General features: G+C 37.3%; 1 protein-coding gene across 18 annotated transcripts in view; it reads left to right on the top strand.

Annotated features, from left to right (window-relative positions):
* Positions 1–17951, top strand: part of KIDINS220 (kinase D interacting substrate 220) — a 95605-nt gene that overhangs the window by 63000 nt on the left and 14654 nt on the right. For 7 of the 18 annotated variants that reach the window (XM_020912060.2, XM_020912061.2, XM_070451922.1 and 4 more), the window contains exons 24-28: positions 1117–1343; positions 3497–3610; positions 4353–4409; positions 10871–10903; positions 15146–15274. In XM_020912060.2, the coding sequence (XP_020767719.1) occupies positions 1117–1343; positions 3497–3610; positions 4353–4409; positions 10871–10903; positions 15146–15274 (560 nt within the window). The remainder of the gene's footprint in view (positions 1–1116; positions 1344–3496; positions 3611–4352; positions 4410–10870; positions 10904–15145; positions 15275–17951) is intronic. The other 11 variants (XM_020912064.2, XM_020912065.2, XM_070451920.1 and 8 more) reach the window with 5 other exon arrangements.

Genomic DNA, 17951 nt, shown 5'->3' on the forward strand with positions numbered 1-17951 from the left:
CTTTAAGCTGTCAACACACTGTGATTTTTCTGTCACCAGTCTTCTGTCCTTAATAGGGATCTGTATCCAGAGCTGTAGGAAAGTTTATATTCCTTTCAAAGGTTAAATCTGTGGACTAGAACTTGATGATAATGATGTGAAGGTTTTGGATAAGTTAAAGTTGCTCTTGCTGCTGCTGCTGCTAAGTCGCTTCAGTCGTGTCTGACTCTGTGCGACCCCATAGACGGCAGCCTGCCAGGCTCTTCCCTCCCTGGGATTCTCCAGGCAAGAACACTGGAGTGGGTTGCCATTTCCTTCTTCAGTGCGTGAAAGTGAAAAGTGAAAGTCAAGTCGCTCAGTCGTGTCAGACTCTTAGCGACCCCATGGACTGCAGCCCACCAGGATCCTCTGTCCATGAGATTTTCCAGGCAAGAGTACTGTAGTGGGGTGACATTGCCTTCTCCGAAGTTGCTCTTGAGGCCCTGCTGTATGCTTACGAAAACACGAACTCAACTTTCGTTGAAACACACACTCTTGTGTGTGATACAGTACTGCTGACCCACCTTACGTTTTCCATGAATTATGGAGAGGGAGAGAGACTGTACTTTCATATGTTCTTTTTAAAAATACCTGTTATAAGGCTGTTGTCTGAGGTGTATTTTCTGTCTGTGGAAGTGTTGGTGGTTGTTCAGAGGTGGATGTGTCATATGGTTTGCAAACCCACAGCCTTAGCTAACATTGTACTTACTACACAAGGATGAATTGCTAATATTTAGCAAAACTGTATCAGAATAATTGTTAGAATAGCACAAATACCTTGAAAAGTCAGAGAAAAAGTTCAGAATTCTGGTAACTGAAGAGAAGAATACAGACGTTGGTGACCCTTCACATGGTGAAAAAAATTTTATGTGAAGTAGTTGAGTGCCTCTTACTAAGAATGTCTGTGGAGTATTCAGAGTTCCCTGTCTGCTTCTGTAAAGTCAGTTGGAATCTTTGGCAAGAGCGATATAATCAATCACGTTTCTGTCCAGTAACTAAAGGAGGAAGTGGTAATTGGACTAGTTACTAATGTTCTATTTTCTTTGGTTACTAACGTTCTATTTTCTTTTGCCTTCTGGGTATCATTTAATCTCTTAGACGTTCGAGCTGCAAGAGACCAGATTAATATTGGAGGACTTGCATATCCTCCTCTACCTCTGCATGAGCCTCCCCCTCGACCGCCATCCGGCTACAGTCAGCCGGCTTCCGTCTGCTCTTCGTCCACCTCCTTCAATGGGCCGTTTGGGGGAGGGGTTGTGTCGCCACAGCCTCATAGCAGCTACTACAGCGGTATGACGGGACCCCAGCACCCCTTCTACAACAGGGTAAGCAAGTGCCCAGCATTTTAAATTGAAGAATTTCTTCCAGGAAAAGGCTAGAAGTGTTCTGCTAATGGAGTCTGTTACCATTTGAAACTGTATTTTAGCTGTAAAGACAAAAAATGTTAAGGTTGAATGTAATATTTTTTAAAAATCAGAAGATTTTTTAATTTTAATAGGTTCTATATCTCAATTGAGCCTGAATAGTAGAGATGCTTCTTGCTTTGATTTATTGTCCTGATAAGAAAGTGAACTCTGTAGGGTCAGCAGTGACTGTCCTGAGCTTCAAAGCGATCTGTTTTTCTCTTGGTTTCTAAACAGATGTTCCATTTGTTGTATCTTGTATAGTAATTTATATTGGCATTTAAAACAATGATAATTTTTATCTTACTTCAGTAAACCTATCTTCAGTGTGATACAGCTTTTAAATGTGAGATAATGGTGGGTCCTAGTGCTTGAAGGACTCGGATGCTATTGGCCAGATAGTATGTAGTCTATTTCTAGAGTTTTATTTCACACTACCTTCAGTCATGTATAATTATTTTCATACCATAAATGTGATAATCTTCCACTTCAAATGATGAGACCACAATTCATTATCAGCAATATTCAGACCCTGTGGAGTTTAGTAGGTCCAAGCTATCCTCATTTTAATGGTCTTAAACACTAATATTTTCTGTAGGAAAACAAAACAACAGCCCTAGTATGATATTGGGTTGGTCAAAAAGTTCATTCAAGCTTTGCCATAAGATGGTATGGAAAGGCCTGAATGAACTTTTTGACCAACCCAATATTTTCTGGAACTGAACTCTAAAATCCATTGTTTCTTTATTTTTCTTTATTTTATATGTCTCCCTCTTTAGTCTGAAGTGAGAAAACAGGGGCTAGCATTCACAGAAGCCAATGCATGCCTAAATAAACTTCCAGTAAGCTAGAAAGACAGAGAAATTTGAATAAACATGGCAAAGAAGAAATTCTGAGTTTAAGTTTTTCAGTTTTTGAGAAATGGTAGCCATATAAGTAATTAGGTATACCATCTGTAGAAGTCTTATGAATGTTATTCCATCCTTTTACTCAAATGTGAGAAGGTGGAACGATAGCATTTGATAACGTACTTCATCTCTGTAAACTAACTGAGTGCTAGGCAATGTGAGATTCAGGTTTTTATTTAGCAGTCTTGAAATCTGCTGTAATTTTACATAAATGTCTCAACTGATAATTAGATGACAATTGATGTTTTGAGACCAAGAAGTTTTTTTTTGTAATTACCATACCATCTAGGTGGAGACTTTGTGTTCACTGATTTCTTATGTGAATAACAATGATGTATAATGCTTTAGTAGTGTTTTATTATTTTTAAAACATTAAAAAAATTTTTATGCTTTTAGATTTAGTTATTTTTTGTCTGAAAGTTAAAAGCAGAATACTTTTCTTAAAATGGCAGGAGTGAAAAAGGTAAGGGAAGATGTTACATCAGTATAATGAAGTTTAATATGTTTTAATCTTTATTTTTAGCCCATATAATCTGATAGCTCCTGTTTATATGAAGCTGGCTACAGATAAATCCTATAGTTATAGATTTCCTCTAAACAGTGGATTCCCCATTTAAATAATATCCTTGCTTATTTAGTAGATACAGTAAACTCCAGGGTATAAAATACAAAGTAAAATCTAGTAACTCAGAGTAACAATATTCCTGAAATCCATGCTAGGAGGTTCTTAAATAATTCAGACTGTTTTTTTGGTCTTACTTAAGGCTAGTCTTTTTTTGGTAAAAAATAATACTCAATCGAGAGTCTATTCTGCTTTTTTTGGTGAGTTTGTGAGTTAATATTTGTATTTGTAAATCACTTAGAACCTGACACATGGTAAACTGCCCATAAAAGTGTTAAATGTAAAGAGAAACTGGTGTCAACTTATAAAGTGCAAAACTTTAGTTGCTTTATAAAAAGATTGTATTAAATCAACAATATAAAAATTTAAATAATATGACTTAAGTTTGGGTTTGATATCTTATAGAATGTGAGTGAGGCATTTTTTCTTCTGTTTTGTCACTTGCATTTAAAAATTTGGAGTTGTATTTTGTTGGTTAGTTTCATTTGATAAAGCTCATTATACTTTGATTTCGGTAATTGTTTTGTCACATGTTTTCTCCATAGCCATTCTTTGCCCCCTACCTTTACACGCCAAGGTACTGCCCTGGCGGCTCCCACCATCTCATCTCACGTCCATCAGTAAAAACGAATTTGCCCAGAGATCAGAGCAATGGCCTAGTAAGTATAAAAAAGGGTAACTAAAGTATTACAGTCAGCATTAGAAGTTTGCTTATTTCCTTACTGTAGTAAAAGCACAACTTATTTTATAAATAGTTTCAAGAAACATAACCTATTACTAACACAAAATGTATTTTGTTTTTATTTTGGTCAGGATCTATGGAAGGAAAATGACTAGCAGCCTCAGGGAATGAGTGACGAGTTGTTACCAACCACAGTTTCTGGCCTAGAATGTATTGTTTGTTATCAAGCTTTTATAACTAAACTTTTACATCTGCTAATATCTGATTTCTTTTTAAAGGACATTCGTATATGATATCTTTATCTATCTAAATATATGCTAGCCCTATGTATAAAAATTAGCTTATATATTGAAGGAACACTTTGATTGAATAGCAGGAATTAAATAGGGCAAGGAAATTATCCAGATGTACTATTAACTCTAATCCAAAGCAAAATACAGTTGGGCCTAAAATTCTAGGTGTTCCTGATGATAAACTTAGTTTACCAATTTAAAGAAAGAAATTCCCTGTTAATGTTTTGTTTTTTTATTTTTAATTAGGAGGTAAAAGCTTTAGAACTTAAACTGTTATTTAAATTTAAAAATAATATCATTGAAGAAAAAAGTCTGATTACATCCAGGTGTGCACTGTCACATATTATTTTAGCATCCTGTTCATTCATCGTCCTTGTTTGGCTCAGCCCGTCACCTTTCACCCACACTCTTGTTTTGTGTTGCTAGGAAGTTATCAAGGAGGATGCTGCTGAGGGCCTTTCTTCACCCACAGACTCCTCAAGGGTAATGGAGTAGTCTTGTGGTGTGGACCGCGAGCCTCTCCCGCTTTTGCAGCAGTAACGACTCTTAACCGTGATGACAGCAGTTCACTAACTCTGCATCTGTGGTGTGATGGGCTGCTAGTGTAGAGTAGCTGAGTACTAATAATTATAGCTCACGGATTAATTAAAAAGCTAATGTTTAACTTTACCCTTTACTTCCTCCTGCTTTTCCCCTTTTTCAATGACATGGGATGGGTTTTGTGTTTTTACTTTTTTGGTCGTCCAGTAAGGAAGGGGTTCTTCCAGCAACCATCAGGAGCATTCACTTGGTGGTATTTGTTCCTTAATGTTGGGCCTTATTTTCACACTTGCCTGTTTTTTTCCTGAAATTGGTACTGCACGTGTAGAATATTTTTGAAAATATTCATAATTGACCTTGAGACTACAAAAAAGACATTGTGAGTTAGTTTGATGTAGACCAGGAATGGATCCTTAGTGACTCATGTTTCATCTCGGCGCCCACGCTTAGTGTAAATTCAGTGCCGCTACAGTGCTACTTTTCTTTACCTATATACAGCTGATCCTTAAACAGAGCAGGAGTTGGGGCACTGACCCTCCTACCAGCCTAAAATCCTAAGAGTCTAAATTAGAAACTAGAACTTATAGTCAGCCCTGCAGTGTAGTCTTTCCTCCTGATCTGTGGTTCTGTGTCTCTGGATTCAGACAACCTCAGATTGTGTGTGTTTGTGTGTCAGTCGCTCAGTCACGTCTGACTCTTTGCCATCCCATGGACTGTAGCCCACCAGGCTCCTCTGTCCATGGAATTCTCCAGGTGAGAATATGGCCGTGGTTTGCCATGCCCTTCTTCAGGGGATCTTCCCAACCCAGGGATTCGATTGAACCTGGGTCTCCTGCATCGCAGACAGATTCTTTGCTGTTAGTACTGTTATATTTACCATTGAAAAAAATCTGCATGTAAGTGGACCTGCACAGTTCAAACCTGTGTTGTTCAAGTTTCAACTGTATTTATTAAAATGTTCAGATAAAGCTAGTCCAGCATGTAAAGGGAATTATTTAAAACTTTCCCCTCAACATTTTAGGATGGGTTTCTTAAAAAAAAAAACTTTTGTAGAAAATCACTTTGTATATTTATTATTTAAGTCTTTGTACTTAATAAGTACATTTAGTATGATGAGACTTATAATCTTCATTCAGTCAATGAGGAATTTTAAGAACCCAGTTTGTATTCTCAGTTCTGTTGATTTATTTGCAGAATGTTATGCCCATGTAAACATGGTCAATTTAATATAAAGAAACGTGGCATAGCAGTTGGAATTAATTTAGTGAAGTAGTGCATCCTGAATTTATGCATAATTCTTAACTTAAAACATGCGCTTGAATAGGCAGTGGTTTTGTAACTTTAATTTTCTTTGAGTTAATATTGGTGAGATAGAGAATCATTTTGGTGTTTTCATTGAGGGGCTGATGATTCTTTTTTAAGTCATTAACATTTTAGCTAAAGTGTTTGAGAGACTTCATTATCCACAAATGATAGACACAATAAACCATAGTAATTTCATTTGGGTGTTAGGGGAATCTTTAGTCCATGGATCATTGCCACCATATGCAAGAATGAGTTTTAGTTTAGTCAGAGAGCCTTTAATACATAGATTCATGCATGCAATGCAATTGTCTGAGCTAAAATTCCTCAGCAAACTTTTGATGAAAGTTAGGTCCTGTGAAGAATTTGATGGTCTTAATGACAGAGACATGCTGAAATAGCTATTCCCGTCCTTAAGGACAAACACTTGTGAGTAAAAGGTGTCTGTAATTTCAGGGACCAGTGAAGGAGCATTAGGCAAATTTTAAAATGAGTTTTTGGGGAAGGGGAAATAATGCAGTTCTTAAGTTGTGTGTATAAGCCCAATAACAAAGAGTAAACATGCTCTGAAGATATTAGTGCCTTTGTTTAGTAAAATAACTGTAGGATTTGCTGTTCTTTTAATATTAAATGATAGTTTTGTTATCTCCTTAGTGAATAGTAGTTGCTTCCCAAGCCTTCTTTGCTTTTAAGAAATTAACAATGACAGTAGCATGTAGCATTTATTTTGCAGTAGACTAGTCCAAGTAGACACTTAGTTCAAAGCCATGTTAAAAAAAACAGTGGTGGAAATGTGGAGAAGTATCTATCCAGGGGAACATCTTATGGGATCTTTATAGCTGAACCAGCACAGAAGTAATTAATGTAAAATTTTTTAGCCCTTCATGGCTCCTATGACTTCCCAGGGCTGTAGTAGTAGACTGTAATTCCTGAGATAAGAAGACTGCAGACTGAGTTCATGTCTGCTCACTCAACTGTCTCCCTGTGGGCAGCACTTGATGATGAGAGCTGCTTATGGAAAGTCACTAGCTACATAGACATTTTTGGACAAATTGTCTTGTCAATGTGGACACAGAATAATGAGTTAAAAAAAACCCCGCCTGATCACAGAGAGTTAACCAGCTCTCTGTGATCTTTTCAATATAGATGGTCTCATCTTTTTTTTTTTAACCTCAAGAAATTTCTCATCACCCTTTATAAAGTGGATCCTTATGAAAACAACTGGGTTTTCTCACATTCAGGAACACTGTAATGACTGTGACTTGTGAAGGCCAGCCAAGGACTTACCAGGTAAATTACAGATATGTCCAGGTGTTTCATGAAGGTGAATTTGCAAAATGTAAGTCTCTGTGCTGGCTTTCTTCTTCTGTGATTGTATAGTAGAGAAAATAAGTGCCAAACCTTAGAAAACTGACAAAGAATACATTAACATTGGGCCCGAGATAGGATCCCCAGGATAATAGAGCTAGAAAGGACTCGTGTTTTTCAGACTTTCAAAGAAGAAAAGACTTTTTAAGAAATGAAATCTCAATCAGAATTTCAGTTTATGAAACCAGTTAAAACAAGAACTCTGGCCTCCACCTTGGCGGACTTGCATCGCCTCTGGGGGATCCTTGTGCTCTGTGCTCAGTTGTGCAGACTCTTTGCCCAGCGGGCTCCTCTGTCCATAGGAGCCTCCAGGGAAGAATACTGGAGTGGGTTGCCATGGTCTCCTCCAGGGGATCTTCTCCTCCCCAGGGACTGAGCCCACATCTCCTGCATTGGCAGGTGCATTCTTCACCATTGAGCCACCTGGGAAGCCCAGAGAACACCAGTACCCATGGTCTAGTCCAGCACCATGCTGCAGGTGTACCTGAACTGAGGCTCACAGGAGGGAGCCCTCGGTGCAGAACTGGAATCCGCATGGCCAGTACCTGGAAGCGTTCCTCACCACTGTGCTGCCCCCTTTGCCTCCGTTAATACTAAGCCTGACTTGGTCAGGAGCTTGGTGTTCAAGGTGAATAGGCCCTGGTGATTAGCTTTCTACCTTGGAGAAATTACTTAAGCTCTCTGATACTCCCTCATCTGGAAAAAGCAGGCCTTACCTCATAGGTCTGATTTAAGGATTACTCAGCCTTCGCATTGGAGAAAGCAATGGCAACCCACTCCAGTACTCTTGCCTGGAAAATCCCATGGATGGAGGAGCCTGGTAGGCTGCAGTCCATGGGGTTGTGAAGAGTCGGACACAACTGAGCAACTTCACTTCCACTTTTCACTTTCATGCATTGGAGAAGGAAATGGAAACCCACTCCAGTGTTCTTGCCTGGAGAATCCCAGGGATGGCAGAGCCTGGTGGGCTGCTGTCTGTGGGGTCACACAGAGTCGGACACGACTGAAGTGACTTAGCAGCAGCAGCAGTCTTCGTATACTTTAAGTACTTAATAATCATTACTATTACTACCGTCCCAGAGGCCAAATTCCATGAAACTTTAAAGACTCAGAAACGAAAACTGTGTTAAATAACCTTTCCTCAGTGGTAGGAGTGGTGCATACACACTCCAGGCATTTTAGAATAACTTGACCCTTTATCTGTTGATGCTTTTATGGCCCCAAAAGGTGGTTTGATTTTCTCAAATCAGTTTGTTTTCTTAGAATTGAGAAGGATTTCCAGGTTGTCTGAATGCTGCAAATACTTTACACTTTTGAAGGCTTTCCAGGAGAGTTTTACTTGGTGCCTTTACCTTCTTTCAGTCCAGGCCCCTCTAGGAAGTAGCAGCATTCAGATCACTCAGTGACCATGAAGGGATGAACCCACCAAGGAGGGCCTTTCATGAGTCAGGTCTCCTCAGTGGCATTTTGTTGTGATCTTTCAGAGAGTTGCTCTTTGAAAGAGTCATATTCGGTCTATTTTTATTTAAGGTGTGGCTGCTCATTTTTGAGAGGAGGAAGTGTTTTCTTGAAGAGGATGTTTTCAAAGGAAAGTGTAATGGAGGCTTTCCTTATCCTTGTATCCTTCCTTGGATTACTTACCATCAAGTCCTTCACATGAGTGTGTGATCATCCACTGTTTCACTGTTGCAGTGGGATGGGCAGTGAACAAAACTGATGGAAACCCTGGCTTCCTGGAGCTGATGGGTTGGAGGGCTGCCAAGAAGGGGAATGATCAGTGCTACCAAGTCAACTCTTTCTCGACCTTCTCTGCTGCAGCGTTTTCTCGGTATCTTTAGATCAGCTGCTGCACTGAAAAGGCACAAAACTGATTAGCACAACGTTGGATGGTAAAGAACTTCAGCGGCATTGTTAGGAGCAGTACCCTGCCTTCCGGTGTGCCGTTACTTTTACTTTTAGAAATGGGTGAAAATTACTGAATGAAAGTCCTAGAAATGAAAGTCTTGGTTTTCATTAAACTGGATCCAGTTGGTGGAGTGACCAAGTGAAAAAAAGGTGAGACTCCACTGTAGATCATTTTATTTCCACCACTGGTTTAGAACTAGTAACCTGTTTTCAAACAAATGGATGTCCAGATCACGCCGTCTGTCATCATTCAGGAGCAGACTTGGACGAGAGAGCTAAGATGCCGTGGGTAAGGCAGGGCACGGTTCAGGTTTCCCTGGGCTGTAGTCTTAGGGTGGGTGCTCTCTGACAGCTGCCAGGACCTTCTCTCTGGGGGTTCACTCACACTGTCTAAATTGAGTAGTGCATTTTTATTAACTTCTTTAGTTTGGAAAGTTATTAACATTTTTTTCTTTTCATAATATAGTGAAAAATTGTATTCACTTCCAGCTTCAAAGTCTTTGTGCTAGACTTCAGCTCAAGAAAACATTTTTCCTAAACAATAAACTACAACTAAATTGGTTGAGACACTATCGAAGAAATAGGATATTGTACTATTGATACCATTGAGATCCTAGAGTACAGTTAAAAGTTAAAAAACCATAACAAAATCATATTTTGAACTTGAGTTTTTTAAAAAGATTGCCCTTTGCATGTGGTGTCAAACCTCATCTGTCAGCTTTAACCTACGTATTAGTTCTCATGTAGTTTGAAGAGAAAGTTACATTTTCCAGCTTGATAACAATAGCCTTCTTTTGTGTTTTGGTATCTAGTAGTAAACTATAATCTCACCAATGCTCCTTTTTGATATTTTTTCAAGTTTCTACAGATATTCAAAAGTACCTATAGTAAGTTTAACATGTAAACCAGAAAGCAGAGTTCCCATGAAGTGCTCCAGATAGTGAACATGTTAAAAGAACATTGTAAATTGATTCAACATTGTTAGTTACTTCTAGATTATTTGAACTAGTTTGAGAATATTTACCACTAGCCTAATCTGTGCAGAACAATAATTGATAGCAGTGTGTCAGCTATCCACTAGCCCAGTGGTTAGGATTCTGGACTTTCACTGACAGGGACCAGGTTCGATGCCTGGTTGGGGAACTAAGATCCCACAAGCCGTGCTGTGCCAAAACAAAAAAAAATTAAGAAAACTGCATCAGTAAAATAGTTACCTTACTGATAGTGTGCCAATATTTTTTCACTGTTACATTTATGATTTTTTGAGCTGCTCGGCAGTTATGGCCTTTGTTTTCAAATGATACGTCGGTGCATGCCCAGTGAAACAAAATCTAAATCTGAAAAGTATATTTCTGAACATAAACTATTAGTGTGACTAGAAAATGTTTTATGAAGAGATCATGTGAATTCCAAGTATTTAAACCTTGCTATTAAATTGACCTGCAATTAATAGTTGCAGTTTTTTTAGTTAGAATGTTAAAAATTAATTTTAAAGTAATTGTATATAGTAGGAATATTGACTTTTCATAGCAAATTTTATTTATCTGGTTTTCTTGTTGAATGTATGGCCCATGGCTTATTCTTTTAACAGGAAGAATATTAAATTTGAGAGTACAATTTTAAAATTACCAAGCACATGCTAATGAGATTAAACTGTCTGTGTGTGTGTGTGTGTGCACGGATGTTCGTTTATGTTGCTGTAGAGATGGTGTGTTCAGAGTTGTGGGAAAACAGAGTGACTGAAGTGCTGCCTGTGTTTATTACAGAAGTGTATTTGATGTTTTCCTTTAAGCTCGTGTCCTTCATTCTGTTTTATTCCTTCCTTAAAGCCGTGTGACTCTGGGTTTAACAAACAGAGACAGGTACAGAAACTTTCAGTGAAATCTTACTCATTTTTCTTATTTTAGGCTGTTAGAAGCATTCATTGGCAACTTCCTGCTGGGCTGTTTATAAACCTGTGCTCATTTCAGTGCCTTGAGTTTATTTTTAATAGCTGCTTTCAGCCTCTGCATGGCTCTCATTTCTGGCTAATCAATTCTAAGCTTGTTTGATAATTTACTGAAGATGATGATGTTTCAGAGTGTAGGTTTAATCTACTTACAATATAAAATAATATAGTTACATCAAAGTAATTTAAATCTGTTTTGTTAGTTTTACTTTGACCTGGAGGAATTCTGATTTGTCTATATTTTGAAGTTTGTAAGTATTTAACAGTCTTAAGCAAACTAACATCTTCTGCATTCAGTTTTCTGTGTTAGAAAAAGTTTTTTAGTAGATTGTGATATATACTGAAATGATCTTTCCTTGACTTGTAACAGGTAAATTTCAAGTAAGAATATGCGTGATAAACTCTTTAAGTATTACCATTCTATATATTAAGAACTTAACATATTGAATTATTGGCTATACCTTTTCCTTGTCAACTATTGTACTTTTTCTTTTTTGAGGTTTCTATCCAAAGATCTTTGTTTCGATACTAAGAGTTATTGTATATGATTACTTTAGAAAGAACTGGTCTAGTAGTTACCATTTCTCTTTTATTCAAAGTATATTGTATTTTAATATATTGATAATCTACTCTTTATCTTGATAAGATCCAACTCACAAATAATCAATAGTCTTGACAATAGCTTTGATGGAGTTACAGGGTACCCTGTGTGTCTTTTTCTTAGAAAACTCCTAAAAGTCATTCAAAGATAATATATGTCTTCTACATAATCCTCAGTGAGGGACAAAATATGTTTTCAAGTGATAAAATGTAGACGTCTTGAAGGATCATGAAAGTAAAACAATGTGGAGTTTCCTGTTTTAGAGGAAAGAGTAGTGTCTTTATTAACATGTCTGTCTTGCGGAATTCTCTGAGTCCCTTCTTAATGGAAATGTTACTCTCTAACATTTTACATTTCCCCAGCCCCCACACAGACAGAGTTAATCAGTTCCATGTCTGTTACACTTGTTCTTTTTAACACAATTAAAAATAGAGTGTTTTTGTGATTAAAAACTTTTTTTACTTTAAAATAATTTTAGACTTCAAAGGTACAAAAATAGTATCCCCCTATTATTAATATCTTTCCTGATTATAGTGTATTTCTCCAGAACAGAAATGAAAATTTGTACAATACTCTTAATACAGGCTTTATTTGAATCTTGCCAGTTTTTCCACTAATGTCATTTTTCTGATCCAAGATCCAGTCCAGTTGTATTTTGTTATTTCTCCTTACAGTTCCCTAATCTGTGATAATTCCTCAGTCTTTCCTTGTCTCTTATGATTGTAAAACTTTTGAAGAATACTGATTAGATACTTTGATCAGATACTTTGACTGCCCTTCTGTTTGGGTTTGTTTACCGTTTCCTAATGATTAGAAGGAGATTATACATCTTTGCAAGAGACCCACAGAAACGTGATGCGTGTCCTCCATGTATCACATTTGAGGGTCTGTGAGGGCCTGCATCTTCGCAGTGGTCATAGGGACCTCAGTTATGTGGTTAAGGCAGCATCTGCCAGGTTTCAACACTGTGAGGTTATGTCTTTCCCTTTGTAATGAATGAATATTTAGGGGAGATACTTTGAAACTGCAGATAATCCTGTTGCTCCTTATACTTTTCTCATGAATTTTGGTGGTGTCTTGTGTACCGCCCCTTTGTTGTGTTTTCCGGGTGGTAATTTTCCGTTCTACATTTACTAATTGGAATTTTGTAAGTAAAAGCTGTCTCTTCTTCCTCATTTACTTACTCACTCAACTTTTTATTTATATCAGTGTGGATTCATGGCATTTAATTCTGTGAATTATAATCCAGTATGATCATTATAATCCAGTTATAATCCAGTATGATAAAACTGTGCATTTGTGATTTTTCTAATCACAGAAGTGTAGACAAGTTTAAATACACCCAGAAAGAAGAGATAGGTTGAGGAATGAAAACATTTGAAAAACAGTATTAAAGATCATTTAAAAGATAAATACTGTTGAGCGATAAGAAAGAAGTATGAACCCATGCTGTAGCATAGATGAACGTTGAGAATATACTAAGTGGAAGAAGTGAGTTACAAAAGGTCACAGATTGTGTGGTTCTGTTTAGGTATCCCAAATAGGCAAATCCACAGAGACAGAAAGTAGGTCAGTGGTTGCTAGGGGTTAGGACTGGGTGTTGGGAGGGATGAAGGTTGACTGCTAATAGTGTAGAATTGCTTTTTAGGGCTCTGATAATGTCCTAACGTTAAGTGTAGTGATGGTGTCACAGCTATGAGAAGATACTCAGCATCACTGAATTGTGTACTTTAGATCAGAGAATTGTTTGTGAATTATATTTCACATAAACCTGTTTAAAAAGAAAGAAAAAACAAATATGGTTATTAAAAATTCATAGAAAGCATTTAAAGTTTCCATAGAAGATAGTGGGTCATTAACACTTAAATATTGGCTGTTCTCATCCAGGCAGAAAATAGGACTATGTATAGAAATATGAAAACTAAATTATGGAAATACTAGTGTTGTGCTGTACTTAGTATTTTTGAAGTAATTGAGAACCTCAGACCGTATAATACATGGCATATTTTAAATTTATATTTAATTAAAAACAAGCTATAAATAGTATATTCCAAATCATTAATTTATAAATTTTTATGGGGGAGGGGGGATCGGGATGGGGAATACATGTAAATCCATGGCTAATTCATGTCAATGTATGACAAAAACCACTACAATATTGTAAAGTAATTAGCCTCCAACTAATAAAAATAAATGAAAAAAAAAAATTTTATGGGACTGTCTTGCACTTGTAAACTTGCCGAGACTCCCTCTTATAAAATGACTACCTTACTGTCTGTTCAGTATGGTCTCATCTGCTAACTATATTTATATGTAACTAGGTATATTTTGCTTATATACTGTGTGTGTATATTTATTTATCAGTTCATAATAGAATATTATATTATGCTTTCATGTTGCAAATAATGTTTAACAAGTAGCTCCCAGGCAGTTTTGGCTGTCATAGTCTACTTTTGTCTTGATGATGACAAAAGAGGCAGTAGAAAATTTAAACTGACACATCCTTGGGGATAGGATAAATGATATTTATCATTTTAAGACTAAATTGACTGGTAAACAAGACAGATCATTTGTAACATTATCCTCTATACTAGTTGACTTGTCTTCTCTTTATTTTGGTTATAGTTTCTGTAAACTCTTTAAAGATAGACAGTGGCAACAAAGAAAATAAGAAGTTGTAAGACCTGTTAGGCTAGGGTTCCGATCTGAATCTACCACTAACTAGCTGTTTATTCTGTGAGTTTGAAGCCAAAACTTACGTCTTTGGACCCCAGTGACCACATCTGTAATTGAGGAGATTTGTATGTAATTAGCCACAGGCAAATACTTCTTTAGTATGTCTCTGTATTCAGAAAATATTTTTCTTCTTAGTAAACACTAGGTTTATTATTTTGATTTTTCTTTTAAATGAGACTGAATTTTGATGGATTATATTTGCTTCCACATGTGTTAAGAAGTAGTACTGTTGTTTTATATTTACACGATTATTGTATAGGTTCTTAAGGGGAGGTTTTAGATCTCTTGGATATAAAATATGATCAAGATCTGAAAACTTCAGCTGTTGTAGACTGTTAAGGTAATCTGTGAAGACATTTAAAGCTGCTGAGTGTCAGCACTTTTAAAATTATCTCATAGGTTTACCTTTTGTATTTTTTTTGTATGTTATAGGCATCAGTAATTCCCCCATTCCTTTTTTTTAAGCCCCTGTCTTTCTATTATTAAGGGCTACACCTTTCTCTCTTGAGATTTGAGGTTAGGCTTTCTTGAAGTTGGCCTTGGGTTGGCTCATGGAACTTCTGTCTTCTTAGAAAAGTGGTTTCAATCAGGCTGTATCTGCTATAATAAAAGATACTCTTTAAGGTAAACAGTAGCTGAATCTGTTCTCTAATGGCATGTCCCATGCTGCACACATTCACTGTTTTTACTTAAGTTTGAAAATGTATCTTTAATTGAAGTACTTTATAGTGTAACTTCATAAATATTTCTCTGTCACATGACTGCATGTATCTGACATTAAATGCTGTTTATACATGTGTTTTCCCACGACTTACCTAGGGATCAGGCCCAGCCTCAGGTGCAGTGCCACTGAATTCAATGAACGTGGATGCGGTTTGTGAGAAACTGAAACAAATCGAAGGGCTGGACCAGAGCATGCTGCCTCAGTACTGTGCAACCATCAAAAAGGTGACCTGCACTTTTACCTGCTCACTTGAGGGTGCGGGAGGCGGGCTCTGTGGACAGCGAGCATTTTCTATTTAGGCTATTAAAGATGAGTTCTCTGCTGAGATGGGAAAGCTCAGGTGGAATTTGTATCCTAAAATTGCCCTTTCATGCCTTAGTTTAGAGATGGATAAAAGAAAGTGCTGTGTTATAGTGCTACTTCACAATGATCTCATGTAAGTCAAAAGTGCTTTGATGAGAAATATTGATTGAAAGCTCTAAAGGATTTCACATTAAGGTTGACAACTACTTATATTTCCAGTATGCAGCATAGAACATTTGAAAGCCTTTTCTTTTATGTTACACTTTCTTTCATTGTAATATTTGTGATTTAACAATTATCCAAGTAAACCATAAACCATGTTTGCTTCATTTCCCTCTAATTCTCACTTTCATGTCTTAGAGGACTCTCATCATGTCCCATTTGATAATACCTCTGAGTTTTGGGTTTGCAAGGCTGACACACTTGAGGTTCTTTTCTTCCTAGATCTTTTCTTGCAGTTCTAGTAACTACTTTGAACCTGAGATTTCAAGGTGTCTTCCCATGTACAGGGCTAACTGAGCCCCAGTTTTAATAGGTATTTCCACTAAGTTATGCTTTTTCTATCAGAGATACAGTGACGTAGGACATTAACAACAGCCTCTAGTATTTATATACTTTAAAAAATGGCATCTAAAAAGTTAATTATGAACATATATACTATCTTACTGCCCCAAGAGAATGCACTGGTCATAGGAAACACCGTCTTCTAACAAAACAAGTGATGACTCTACACATGGACATCACCAGATGGTCAACACTGAATCAGATTGATTATATTCTTTGTAGCCAAAGATGGAGAAGCTCTATACAGTCAGAAGAAACAAGACCAGGAGCTGACTGTGGCTCAGATCATGAACTCATTATTATAAAATTCAGACTTAATTAAATTGAAGAAAGTAGGGGAAACCACTAGACCATTCAGGTACGACCTAAATCAAATCCCTTACAATTATATAGTAGAAGTGAGAAATAGATTTAAGGGATTAGATCTGATAGAGTGCCTGAAGAACTATGGATGGAGGTTCGTGACATTGTACAGGAGGCAGTGATCAAGACCATCCTCAAAAACAAATGCAAAAAACCAAAATGGTTGTCTGAGGAGGCCTTACAAATAGCTGACAAAAGAAGAGGCGCTAAAGGCAAAGGATAAAAGGAAAGATATATCCATCTGAATACAGCGTTCCAAAGAATAGCAAGGAGAGATAAGAAAGCCTTCCTCAGTGATCAATGCAAAGAAATAGAGGAAAACTATAGAATTGGAAAGACGAGATCTCTTCAAGAAAATCAGAGACAACAAGGGAACATTTCATACAAATAATGGGCACAATAAAGGACAGAAATGGTATAGACCTAACAGAAGCAGAAGATGCTAAGAAGAGGTGGCAAGAATACACAGAAGAACTACACAAGAAACATCTTTATGACCCAGATAACCACGATGGTGTGATCACTTACCTAGAGCCAGACATCCTGGAATGTGAAGTCAGGTGGGCCTTAGGAAGCATCACTACGAACAAAGCTAGTGGAGGTGATGGAATTCCAGCTGAGCTATTTCAGATCCTAAAAGATGATGCTGTTTTTGAAAGTGCTGCAGTCAATATACCAGCAAATTTGGAAAACTCAGCAGTGGCCACAGGACTGGAAAAGGTCAGTTTTCATTCCAATCCCAAAGAAAGGCAATGCCAAAGAATGCTCAAACTACCACTCAATTGCCATCATCTCACAGCACTAGCAAAGTAATGCTCAAAATTTTCCAAGCCAGGCTTCAACAGTACTTGAACCGTGAACTTCTATATGCTCAAGTTGGATTTAGAAAAGGCAGAGGAACCAGAAATCAAGTTGCCAACATCTGTTGGATCATTGAAAAAGCAAGAGAGTTCCAGAAAAACATCTATTTCTGCTTTATTGACTATGCCAGCCTGTGACTGTGTGGATCTGAACAAACTGTGGAAAATTCTTAAAGAGATGGGAATACCAGACCACCTTACCTGTCTCCTGTGAAACCTGTATACAGGTCAAGAAGCAACAGTTAGAACTAGACATGGAACAAAAAACTGGTTGCAAATTGGGAAAGGAGTGGGTCAAGGCTGTATATTGTCACCCTGCTTATTTAACTTACATGCAGAGTACATTATGTGAAATGCCAGGCTGGATGAAGCACAAGCTGAAATCAAGATTACTGGGAGAAATATCAGTAACCTTAGATACACAGATTACACCACCCTTGTGGCAGAAGGCAAGAGGAACTAAAGAGCCTCTTGATGAAAGTGAAAGAGGAGAGTAAAAAAGCTGGCTTAAAACTCAACATTTAAAAATGAAGATTATGGCATCCGGTCCCATCGCTTCCTGGCAAATAGATGTGGAAACAATGGAAACAGTGAGAGACTTTCTTTCCTTGGCCTCCAAAATCACTACAGATGGTGACTGCAGCCATGAAATTAGAAGACACTTGCTCCTTGGAAGAAAAGCTATGATCAACCTAGACAGCATATTAAAAAGCAGAGACATTTCTTTGAGGACAAAGGCCCATCTAGTCAAAGCTGTGGTTTTTCCAGTAGTCATATATGGTGTGAGAGTCATGTATGGATGTGAGAGAGA

This window comes from Odocoileus virginianus, chromosome 2 (assembly GCF_023699985.2).
Source record: "Odocoileus virginianus isolate 20LAN1187 ecotype Illinois chromosome 2, Ovbor_1.2, whole genome shotgun sequence".
Lineage (NCBI taxonomy): Eukaryota > Metazoa > Chordata > Mammalia > Artiodactyla > Cervidae > Odocoileus > Odocoileus virginianus.